The 13,325-nt window shown below is 36.3% G+C and overlaps 1 protein-coding gene across 1 annotated transcript; it reads right to left on the bottom strand.

Moving 5' to 3' along the window:
- Positions 1-4,880: 4,880 nt before the first annotated feature.
- cox7a2l (cytochrome c oxidase subunit 7A2 like) lies at positions 4,881-11,472 on the bottom strand. Its single transcript, XM_008437073.2, has 3 exons — positions 11,322-11,472; positions 7,314-7,448; positions 4,881-5,726 (listed from the first exon to the last, which is right to left on the bottom strand). Exons 1-3 carry the CDS (start codon positions 11,391-11,393, stop codon positions 5,586-5,588), a joined length of 348 nt encoding a protein of 115 aa, XP_008435295.2. The 5' UTR covers positions 11,394-11,472; the 3' UTR covers positions 4,881-5,585.
- Between the last annotated feature and the right edge of the window lie 1,853 nt (positions 11,473-13,325).

Raw genomic sequence — 13,325 nt, 5'->3', positions numbered from 1 at the left:
TTGCCATGTGGCAGCAGTGTGTTGCCATGTTCCAGCAGCGTGTTGCCATGTGGCAGCAGTGTGTTGCCATGTGGCAGTAGCGTGTTGCCATGTGGCACCAGTGTGTTGCTAAGTGGCTGCAGCATGTTGACATGGAGCAGCAGTGTGTTGACATGTAGCAGTAGCGTGTTGCTATGTGGCAGCARCGTGTTGACATGTGGCAGCAGCGTGTTGCCGTGTGGCAGTAGCGTGTTGCTATGTGGCAGCGTGTTGGCATGTGGCAGCAGCCTGTTGCCATGTGGCAGCAGTGTGTTGCCATGTGGAAGCAGTGTGTTGCCATGTGGAAGCAGTGTAATGCTATGTGGCAGCAGCAGGTTGCCATTTGGCAGCAACGTGTTGCTATGTGGCAGCAGCATGTTGCTGCCACATAGCAGCAACATGGCAGCAACAACACATAGCAACACAGCAGCGTGTTGCTATGTGGCAGCGTGTTGCCATGTGGCAGGAGCGTGTTGCTATGTGGCAGCAGCGTGTTGCTATGTGGAAGCAGCGTGTTACTGTCTGTACACCCGCAATAAAATGGCTAAGAAACATTTAATATATGGACTGATTTTCCATAATTTAGCTTATATATATAATGTACAGTATTTTTTGACACCAACTGTGTATGTATCGTGTTTTGTGTGCGGAGGAGCGATCAGAAACGGCAGAGAACAGACTCGAGGTGAGGCAGGCAGGTCTCTTGCCTCACCGCTGGGGGCGCTCATGATCTAAGTTATTGTGACTCCACAACTGCAGAGTAAGATACAGTGAGCTAGCCATAGAGTAAATAAGTAAAGTACAGCGATATTTTTGTTTTCTTCTCTCTTCCGACGTCAACATGAAAGTCTACATTTCTACATTTAAACAGTTTTCTAAAGTGGATTTTCAATTGAAGCAGGAGATAATAACTAAAGGAAGACCAACACCGGAGCTGAAAGTTTTGCTTCGAGACRGTTTGATGATTCTCAAACGAAGTAGAAAAGACATGCCGAGGATAGACTTGGCTTTGGATGAATGGATATTTTTGTGCAGAATTAGGGGAGTATGGATTTCATGGATAAGTAAAGGTAAGACAGCAATAAGATGTTTTCATTTAGTTTATTTTAATGAAATGTGCGTTTTGTGGGCTACAGTTTGTATGTTTAAATCATTCAGTAAAATAGAAGCGGTAGCTAATCTACCACAGCAATTATTTATCAAGGAATTGTCTTAAAATAAGCTCCTATATCTTGCTAAGAAGTTACTTGTAATTTAGTTTTGACTTATTTCAAATTATATTTACACTAGAAACCAGACCAAAAATATTTGGTAGATGTTGTGTTTTTGCAGTGAAGAGCTTATACATAGAGGCTAATAACATTAAGACAAAACACATCTCATTCAGATTAAGCTAACAAATGGATATGGATTACAATGGCAGATTAATTCACTGATAACATGAAAAAACATCTTGTTATAAGTGAAATGATCTTCCAGTGTAACAAATGTTTTTATCTATATTTAGGAATTATTGACTAGCTCCTTTCTTGTGCTATAGAAAAACATACTTGGTAAGATTTTATGTTTTTGCACCTTTACTTTCCTTGATAGCTAAAATATTCTGTTTCCATACTTTTTTCTTGGTCCAAATATGACATTTTGTTAACATATTTAAAGACCCAGCAGCCTTACATGGTTCATGATAAAAACATCTCACTGATGCGACACTGAAAATGGTTTCAGTTTTAATTTTCTCAGGATAACTTGCACCCATCCTCCCTTTGACAGCCTTCTTCTCACCCCAGCCCTACACTTTTCCTCACATCCCACCTGCTTCCTGGAATTTTACCCTCCTTTACCCCACTTTTCCTGTGTTCACACACCTCACCGTGTGCTCAGACTAACAGCCGGAGTGCTGCGTTGCAAACGTGTTGCAAGAGCGTCCCATGGATCCATTGTTCCTGCAGGTTGTTCAAGTTGGCAGCAATGACGCAAAGTCTTGTTGCAACAGAAGGATTTTTTCATTAAAAAAAGAAAACATATTTGTTAATGAAAAAAGAAAATTCCAAGTTTCAAATTTTCTTGGCACACAATTTAGCAACTCAAGCTGTTTCAAACTCTTTAATCATTGCTCGTTGTAGAAAGGTTCACGTTTGGGTGAACAATTATTTTTATCCATCCATTTTCAGACCTTCAAAGATCAACACAGATCTGCCTTACACTGCATAAACACAAAATCTTACTAAGTATTGTTTAAATCTTACTAAGTATTTTTTGTCTAGTTTCTAGTCCAAATATCTTAGAACACTTGAAATAAATTAAAACTAACTTACAAATAACTTTTCAACAAAAATGTAGAATCTTGTTTTAAGTAAATAATTCCTTAATATGGATTTTAAAAAAGTATTACCGTATTTTCCGCGCTATAAGGCGCACCGGACTATAAGGTGCACTGTCAGCTTTTGGAGAAATTGAAGGTTTTTAGGTGTGCCTTATAGTGCGGAAAATACGGTAGTTCCACTCAGATTTTTTCACAAAACATTTTCTAATGTTATAAGAGAAAAAATCTGCTAGTCGAACTAGCACTTTTTCATCAATATTAAGGAATTATTGACTTAAAACAAGCTAACACTAGTTGCTGAAAAGTTACTTGTAAGTTAGTCTTGACTTATTCCAAGTGTATAAGATATTTGGACTAGAAAGCATATTAAACTTTGCAAGATTTTTTGTTTTTACTGTGTTCTTGAATAAAAAGTTCTCGTCTTTCTTGTTTTGAATAATGCAGCATGCCTTAGTCACCTGGTGACACCGTAATGTAGAGTTATGTATAATCTCTGTAATCTTATGTATTTTAATCTGAGATAGCAGAAACATGACTGTTTTCCTCTCTTATGTGTTCAGTTAGTGTGAGATTATGTCACTGCTGTAAAATATGCATTTATTTTTTGTCTTTCTGCACATTTTTATCAAGTGTCCTAACAGGACAGTTGGATCAAACTGGCATTCACTGCTACAATATGTCACATATTTGCTAAATTCTCACTTGTTTGCGTCTGTCTGGTCTTTTTAAATGAAACAATTGCTTAGAGGAAGAATAGAAATGATTCTGTCCAGATGGGCTCACAGAGTTAGCTGTGTTTGGGATTGCATTGCTTCTGAACAAGCCTTAAAAAGATTTTTTTTTTTCCTTTGAAAGGCCTAAAAAATAGATGAAAGAAACTCCAGCAGCAGAGCATTATAAAATCCTCCATCATCACGGCGCAGTTGATATAAAAGGCACTAAACACATGAAGATATTGCAGCTTACTGCAGCCAGCGGACGATAACAGGGTCTTGAACCTGTTAAGAATCTCTCCATCACACTGGAGAAAAACATCTCATATACACTTGAATCACGAAGGAGGTTTATTGAAAAAAAAAATCCAGATTAGTGATGTTTCACTCTGCTTTTATCGTTTTCATGGTCACTGGTATGATAAACGAACACAGAAACATCACTCTAAACCTTCCTTCCTGTTTCCATGAGGTTTACAAGATAGCAAGGCGAACCTTTAAGACCTTGCTCAATTTCCACATGAATGGCTCGTCAGTTGCATGCTGTAAATGTTTTATCTCATGCCAGAGGCACTCAGCTGGAGTGGACCGGTCTCTTGAAATCAAAATCAGAGGCTTGTTTTATGGAATCCGTATGCAACTTCTGCTGCACAACATAATCATCATTACAGGTGGCAGCTGCCCACAGAAAAAGGTAAACTGTTGTCGTAAAGGGAGCCTGGAGTTCTCAGTCGCGCACTGAGTCATCATCATTACCCAGGCTGTTGACACAAACCAGATTGGGTCTGTGGAGTCATGCTATGAATGGATTAATATTTGACCCGACCATCTGGGTCTGTCGATATAAATGCAGATTTCTCAGACCGGGCAAAATGTGTCCAGCGTTCAGCCAGGCAGCTTGGTGAGCTTCTGCAGACTGCACCCTTTCACACGTCTGTTCATGGCAGACAGGAAGATGAAGCCATGATGATCTGCTGCTCAACATGTTGGACGTTCTGAGCTTCCGATTTTCCAGAAAGTTTGTAACGTATGTCAGTCTAAAGTTACATCTATCGGCTTAATCTGAATGCGATGTGTTTTATCTTAATGTTATTAACTTCTGTATACAAGCTCTTCACTGCAAAAACAAAATCTTATCAAATAGGTTTGGTCTAGATTAGAGCAAATATCTTAGCGCATTTGAAATAAGACAAAACTAACTTACAAACTTTTTGGCAAGTCAGTAATTCCTTATTACTGATTTTTAAGAAGTACTAGTTCCACTGTCAGATTATTTCACTTATACTAAGACGTTTTCCCTTGTTTTAAGAGTAGTAATCTGCCAGTGGCACTAGTACTTTTTCATCAATATTAAAAAATTATTTATTTAAAACAAGCTCCTATTACTTGTACTAGGTTAGTTTTGTCTTAATTCAGCTGCTCTAAGATATTTGCACTAGAAATTAGACCAAAAACACTTGGTAGGATTTTGTGTTTTTGCAGTGAATGAAAATAGGCATCAACCCACAACTCTACTTGTTTTAAGTCAATAATTCTTTAATATTCATGAAATTCCACTGGCAGATTATTTCAATTATAATATGGGAAAATGTCTTGCTATAATTTAAATAATTTGCCAGTGGAACTAGTGTTTTTTCATGAATATTAAGGGCAAACCATGTTTTGATGGAAGTTGCTTATGTTAGTTTTGTCTTATTTCAAGAGTGCCAAGAAATTTGCATTAGAAACTATATCAAACATACTTTTGTTTCTGCAGAAAAGGAAGACAGACATCAAGCCCATTCCACCCCCCACAACTCTGCAAAGACAAGCAGGTACAGACGATAGATTGTTGACATACAAATTTATTTTAAAGGAACCTGCAGGAGAGGAAAAGCATCACCTAAAATGACAGTGAGGAGAATGTTACATCCCACCAGCGCCCCCCACATGGTGGCCGTATTTACCAAGTGTGGGGGCACTTGTTAGCCAAGTGAGAGGCGGCTACGTTCCAGACGGCGGTGTCTCCATCAGGCTCGCTGATACACTGGTGATGACATGGCAGACAGACCCTGTAGAGTGTTTCATCACGGTACAGCGAGGTCGTTTCTTTGGTAGCAAAATGAAACAAACCCGAACTAAACCATTTTCTTTCTGGGATTTATTAACTTAGACATCTTTCTCAAAGAACACAAACATAATGGTCATTATTGGCTTCGTGTCCCAATATTGATGAGGCTAAAAAAACATTTATTAAACCATTTCTTTTTCATATGTGGCAAGTAGTAATTGATACCAACTTTAAAACTGAATTATTTGAAAAACAAAAAACTGTCATAATAATAATAATCTTGATATTAATTTAATTTTGGTTAGCGTGACAGCAATTACGCCAGAAGGTCGTAAAGCTCTTCCTGTCCTTCAAAAACCAAAGTACAGAGGGGAGGTTTCTCATTTAAAAGGGCCAAAGAGGGTCTGGTGAAGTGAGACCCGGTGATTGCAGCAGCAGCAACGAGTCAGTGGTGTAACACAAGATCCTGAGTTTGTGTTTGTCACTTCTTTTTGGGTTGAGCTGCTATGTAGAGAGCCACCAGGCAGTAGATGACGCCTCCGACCGTGAGAGCCATGGTGGTGCGGTACAGTAGTTGGTCGGGATAGCCGCGCTTTAGATGGACTGGGATACCGTCCGATGTCTGAAGGTTGGGACAAACGGAGGAGAAATAGAAAAGAATATGATTGTCAAAACACAGAAAGTTGTTGCAGAGCGTTCAGATCACAACACTTCTTTTAAACATTACCTATTATGCTTCCTTGAACAGGTTAGCATAGGTTAATGTGTTATACAAAACATTTTCATCACATTTTTTGCACAAACTCATTCTTTGATAATGAGATTTTAGTCTGATCTCCTTTCAGAGTGAGCCGTTTTAGGGACTCTTGTCACTTTAAATCCAAATAAGCTGCTGCTGGCCACGCCCCCTCCCAGCTAGGTTGCTAAGTAACGGGGTTGCTAGGTAACAGCACAGTGCCCATCTACTTGTGACTTACAAATCAAAAGGTTTTTGAAATTGCTCACTTTCCAGACACCAAAAAACATAAACTTATTGGCAAAAAAACACCTGGGTGTTTGTCTTTTTAAACGCTCGAGTTGTTTCTAGAAGCAGTTGACACCCAAATTAGAGTTCAAAACGTGCAAAATGTGAGTTTTGCATAACAGTTTCCCCTTAAGCTCCAGCAGTCGGTGTTTCATTTGACTGGTGTGTTTGTTTTCCTCTGAAGTGGTGAGCTGTGGTGGGCTGTGTGGCGGAGGTTGCTCAAGGCCGTTCAGACCATGTAGAGAGTGAAATAAATATTAGTCATTACCTAAAATCTCCTCAGTGCTTTGAAAACCGTACTTTAGGACTCAATGCACCGCTCCAGTTTGACCTCGATGATAAAAGGGCTTTGAACCAGTTCTCATTGTTTAGCAAATGAAAAGGTCTGTAAAATCTCCAAACCTAAATCAATCTATCTTAAAGTCCTTGTGTAAACTCAACTCTCCAATCCTGCTGTTGGTTTACCATCTGTGATTTTGTCATTTTGCACTCCCAGCTCACTGGTCGGCTGCACAATTTGCAGGATTTTATTTATTTAGTTTTTAAACTAGCAAAACTGTGTGACAGGGACATGAACCTTATTTTTCTTTTAATTAAATTGTTTGTCACCTTTTACAATGATATTCACAGTAGGATTACACAATATAAGAAAGATTGTACAATATTTTTTGTGGTTGCAATGCTAAAGTAAAAAGGGTGTTGGAGAGCTTGTGATGAAAAAATAAAGTCAGAAAATGTGGGTTAATTATAAATATTGCAATTTTTCGAAACAGGATCAAAATAACTGGAAATAACTTTGGAATAATTGGCAATATAGTTGAAATATTTGGCAACTGCGCCAAAATAATTGGCAATAGTATCAGATTATAAGTCAATAGCATCCAAATAACCATCAACAGCATCACAATAATAGTTGGCAATGGCATCACAATAACAGTTTGAGTCAAGTACTTCACAATAACAATACAAATACATATTTAATCAGAAATACATGTGATACCAATTGTGCATTTTTTAATACACACTAACACACTGCATTGATTTTAATTACATTGGGGGTCATTATTGGGATAACTGACCATTTTGTAAAGGATTCTGATCCATTTCAGGAACAAAAATAAATCCTGATCTGGACATCACTAATGTTTTCCCATTACATATGAATTTTTAAAAAATATTTATTACCTGGAAAAATTTCTGGAGGTCAGGAACTTTGTTTGCTCCCAAATACTCCACTGTGGACCCTGCTTCTGAGACCACCTTGGTGGGTGTGGCGAAGATCATGGTGGGAGACTCTGCAGGCAGGCTTTGCTTCAACCCCTAAATCAAAACAAAAGAAGATTTTTAAATGCATTTAAAAAAAAAAACAAAAAAAAAAAACATTTTGATGGCTTTAATTTGTTTCCGTTTTCCAAAAGTCCTTGAATGCATTCATGGGAAAATATAACTAAGATTTTTATTTCCAATCCCATTTTTAACATTCTCCACTTATATAAGCTGCTTTTCTTCCCCGCCCACCCAAACCAAGCCTGTGGGTATGAGACCTTGACAGAGACCTTAATAAACACAAAAAGCACTGAATCAAATAAAATACACTAAAAAAAAGAAGATGAATAAAGGACATTTTACATAAAAAGGAGGATGTGAGGCAATCGGCCAACATCTTCCAGCAACTAAGTCAAGGATTTATTATGAGAAGGATTTCAAATTTAATTACTTCCAGCTCAACGCAAGTCAGTTTTATAGATCCAATGCTTTAAGTTCAAGGACGAGGCTTTCACTATCAAACAAGAAGGCTCTTTTCTTTACATGCCATCATACTGAAAAACCTTTAAAATGTCTAATTTATGTGCTATAGAATGGTGAGTAAATACTTTAGTTCTCTTAGCAAAAAGTGAGTTTTATCAGGCACAAAGTTGTGAGCAGATCTTCAATTATTTGATTTATATCACCATAAAGACTTGATAAGAAGTCTCTTCACATCGATCTTTTGTAAATTAAGCTCAAAAAGAGTCAATATTCATTTTGTAGGTTGAGTAATATCTCCAATTCTGTGAGTGTTTTATTGATTCAGAGTCGTGTCTCGACTTGATTTAAATTGGTTAGGTTGTTAAGTGTAAAATATACAGCACCCTTAACGGCTGTTGGCAACCCTGGTGCAGAAAAAGCTTTAAAATAAATTACACTGCAGCAGTGTAATTTTAAATTGAAAATTCCTACCATTAATTGGCAGAAAAATCCCATTTTCATTTAAATCTTATGTATCACACTTAATGGTTGGTTGTTTTAAAGGAATTATTTGGGGTGCCACAATAAATGTTTCACTGGATTTTCTAGCAAAAAAGAAAATAAAGTGAACATTTCATCACACCATTTTGCGAACATGAAAAAAAAAAATGCAGCTAAACTGAGGCTACCAATTCAAAAAAAGGTTATGGAGAGCAACATCCCCAGAAAAGACTAACCTTTCCATTCATTTTACCATGTTCCCTTTATGGATGGTTACATTTTCTTTTGGAGCAACATTTTGAAATCAAAGCCCGACCCGGTACATTTTATGGTGACCTTCTATTTTTCTGCAGTGTGCTGAGTGATGCTGGTAAATAAAGCAGTGGTCTCCTGGGTGTCAGTATACTTTTATTTACATAAAAGTTTCTGGGACGGTCGGTCACTACCTTGTCAAAGCGTGTGGAGGCGGTGCAAATCAAAATCAGACACATAAAAAAAAGAGAGGAGGGCAAACTTTCACATCAAGATATAGTTCAACATATTTTTCCCTTTTCTGTTATTGAAGTGTCAAAAATCCCAAGTTAAATGTTATTTTATTTGTAGAAGTACCATAAAATACTCCAAATCATAAATACGATTGAGTAAGGAACAAATAAAGAACTACATTTTATAAAATATATATAAGCTGCAATCCAATCACAGTTAAGACGCAACACAATTTATAAATCAGATTTGTTCAAAAAAGTTTTTATACATTACTACATTTGTCATATTTTAAAAGGACATTAGAAACTGGCCATTGTGTAGTAACTTCTATGGTGACAATAAAATACAACTTTACAACACAATATTTTAGATGCATTAAAGCACAACTGATATTTTAAGGTTGAACCTGGTGGCAGAAAAGCCAAGTGCACTGCAGCTCAAATTTCATTACTGAAAAACTAAATAAACTTAACTTTTATAAACTACAATAGGACATTGTTGCCCGGCACAGCTGCCCTGCAGAAGCTTAATCCTTAATAATAAAAACTGCTGAAAGTTGTCAACTGTAATGTGATTTTAGAGGATGTAGTCTGTGTTGCAGCCCTCTTTATATTAGTTGTGCAAAAACAAAAAAAGCTAAAAAATAAAATAAAATGCAGAGACGCCGGCCTATACAAGAGCATAACATTTGACAGCGAACTGTTAAACCTGTGGAACAAATTGGATCTGTGAATGTGTGTTATGACCGGGTGAACAGCATTATAAACAACACACACAAACACACCGTTTCACATGAATTGTGGCTGTAATAAAATGGAAAATCTACCAGTGTGGGTTTACCCATGAGCTGTAAAAATATTAAATCAATGTTTATCACATTATCCGGGCCATCTGCTGCTGTTTCATTACAGGTGGAGACTGAGCACTGTGCTGTGTGAATGACGCCTGCACCGGCTTTAACCAGATTTCAGCCCAGTGGCTCTTACACCGTTTACACTGTTGTATGAGACGCGGTACGTAAAATCTTCTCCCACTTAGAGAGGACAAAGTCTAGAAACTAAAATACTTGGCAGAGAAAACAAAAAAAATTTAATATGCTTTTTTGTTCAGTTTAGAAAAGTTTGAATTATTCTGGAAAAAAAATAGTAAAAGAAAGCGCACACACACACAAACAACCCCCTCCAAATGCTTGAACATGGCTCCTAATTTAAAAACAGGGAGGATAATCAATGTCAACTGCTTTGCAACTGTCTGCCTGTGGCAGCAGTGTAATGAAACAGAGCTGTGGTTCCACTGAGTAAATCCTCCACATTGATTACCAACGAGAAGGTGCAGGAAAAACTTGCTTTCTCAACCTATAACAAGTATTTTTCACAGGCATCACTAATTTAACAGTGGAAAAGTTAAAATACAGCTTGGAGGAACAGGCCTACAACTTCCCAATGTTGTTTTTTCCATACTAAACATTGCTTTTATGCAAAAGGTACCATATCAGAGTTTTGATCTGCCCATCTCTGACACTGAAAAATCCCAGTGTCAGAGTTTGGTGTTTTCAGTTAAAGTGGGCGATATAGCTTTTCTACTTCTACTTACTTTCATTTATAATCAATTTTGCAAATGTCTCTAGCTATAAATTGAACTGAGTGAATAAGTAGCCTTTTTTATCTGTGCTTCTATAAATCTGGTGGTGGAGAGATTTCAAGTGACGGGCATTCATCGTGTTGTCAACCAGGACATATTACTGTGAAATGTAATATCTGCTACTGAGAAATTGAGCTGTTAGCATGTCATGACAGCCATAAGACTGTCATTCAGTAACTGTCTTCAGTCAGAGGCCTCTTCCTAGTAGCTGCAAGACTGACTGCTACCAGAAATCCTCCCAACCAACAGATTCACCATCCATGATGAAGATACTTGAATGATACGAGTTGCAACATTTAAATTCTCTTTGGGATTTAAATAATTTTTAATTAAATAGAATTTCATTTTCTAAATCGGAAACTAAAATTGGAAGCCAACTTCAGCTTTGTATGTATTATTGGACTGTTTTAAATGCCATTAATTTCAAATAAAGCCCGGATTAAAACACTGAAATACCCTTTAAGGTCAAAGCTGAAAGACTTAGACTTAAGAGGGGAAAATGGGGCACTGCACTGTGGAAAAAAAACAAACTTCTTATAAGGTACCGAATGTCATAACAGGTGAAAACAGAAAATTATCCTTACGTAAATTAACGATGAACTTAAGCAATATAAATTTTCGTTGGGTTTAAGCGTAGCAAATGGAACATCACCAACAAGTCTCCTTAATATACATATTTGTGAATATAATAAAGAATCCCAGATATTTTTCAACTCTGGTGGTCAGCTCAAAAGCTAGCTAGCAACAGCAGGACCCATTATCTAACAAACCCACGCCAAGGTCAGTAGAGCCATTAAAATCTCGGTTTGTGACCAACACACCGCTTCAAACTCTCACCTGAGGGTTGTAGGCCGCCGTGGGAGCAGCACCCGTCAATTTCTGGGTGAAACCGCTGAATTTATAGTACATTTTCCAGCTGAAGGACAGAACAAGGTGCTGGTGCCACAACAAACCGACCGGTTAAGGACCTTTCCCTCTCCAACCTTCACAGGAAGAAGACGCTGTGAGGTGCCCCCAGCACTGCCTGATTAAAAATGAAGACGGAAAAAGTGATAACAAGGTACGCCGATAATAGTTGTGTAATTTGGAAGTTTTATTTAAATGTGTAAATCAAATTAAAATATTTAAATAGTAAAATGTGCATTTATATCATAAATTGAAAAATACATACTGCAAAGTGACATCAAAAGTACCATAATCTAACTCTTCAGTACGGAAAGCAGGAAGAGACAAATGTCTAAAGAAATACGTGTCTGGATTTGTACGATTTCGATTCTAAGGTAAGATTTGAGAAGATAACGATTCATAGGTTTACTGTTGCGTTTAAAATTTCTGATAATTTTATAATGTATTTTTGCTCATAAATGAAAATGCACTCAAATTTTAACCTTTACTATAGTTAGTTCATATCGCTAATGCTACGAAATTTGAAATGCCCCCTTTGGATGTATTTAGGAATGATTTTTCAAAGTAGAAGAAATGCATCTAATCTCTTCAGCCACAAACATTCAAGTTACATCCTCCATATTAGCGTCTTGGTAAAAATGTATGAATGACTTAAACTATTTATATTTTACATCCTGTTTTTGAATTATTCAGATGGAAATGCAGTACAGCATTACAATTTTTTATGTATTCACCAGTACTTAGTTATATTAACAGTGATGTAAACAGACACATTCAACCCCCAAAAAGAATTCTTGCTTTTTTAAATGTTTCAAATTTGCCCCAAACTACAATATTGAGATTTTATGTTAGACCAACATAAAATCACACATAATTGTAGTGTACAAATACCTTTTACAACTGAACATCTGAAAAGTGTGGCATGCATTTTCATTCAGTTTCCTAGAGTCCATTTTTTTAGTAGGTCTACACAAGTAGAAAATATATCATTATTGCAATATTACACATAATTTATATATTGCAAATAAATGTGTGGACTGCTATAATGGTGGCTATTTGTTTTAAGTGCTTATAAAATATTTGGTGACCCCTATTGTTTTCTGCAGGGTTTTAAAAGATAAATTAGTTGTTACTATGTTGTTTCATTACCAAAAATGCATAGGTGTTGATGAAAATGGATGATTTTAATCAAAAGATTTTCCCACCTGAGCTATTAATTTCTGCAGCTCCTCCAAAGGTACCACAGAGTCACCCACAATTCTCAAATAATAAATATAAATGATTTTTTTTTTAATCTTTAGATTTTGTGCTTTTTCAGTTATGGGAGTCTATGAATATTATATTCAGTCTGATTGCTTAGGAACTTTTAATTTGAAATCCTTGGCTGTCTGTCTCTATTATTATTATTATTATTATTATTATTATTATTATTGATAAGAATAATGATAATAATCAATCAATCAATCAATCTTTATTCCAGACACAAAAAGGTCCATAGTAAAAAAGGGTAAAAACAAAAATAAGAGAAAGATAAAAATAAACATGACATATTCACTGAGTCACAAATAAATTATGACACCAATAATAATAATAATAATAATAATTCATTATTATTTAATTATTGGCAAAAATGTCTTGTTATACATGAAATAATCTGTAGTATTTTTTCTTCAACATTAAGGAACTATGGATTAAAGTAAAACAAGCTCCTATATCTTCCTGAAACATTCCTTTTAAGTTAATTTAGTGGTAATTCACATATACCACAATATTTGCACTAGAAACTACACAACGCCTGGTAAAATTTTATGTTTTTTCTGTATACTTTTAAGACAGTTGGAGCTACAAAACACCAGATGAGAATCTAAGGTTATCTTGCTGCCATACAGATATAAGAGATATAACATCAGAGATTATTGTAACGTAATAAATAAG

This window comes from Poecilia reticulata, linkage group LG19, assembly GCF_000633615.1.
Source record: "Poecilia reticulata strain Guanapo linkage group LG19, Guppy_female_1.0+MT, whole genome shotgun sequence".
NCBI classification, from domain to species: Eukaryota; Metazoa; Chordata; class Actinopteri; order Cyprinodontiformes; family Poeciliidae; genus Poecilia; species Poecilia reticulata.
This window is presented reverse-complemented; position numbering and strand designations above follow the sequence as displayed.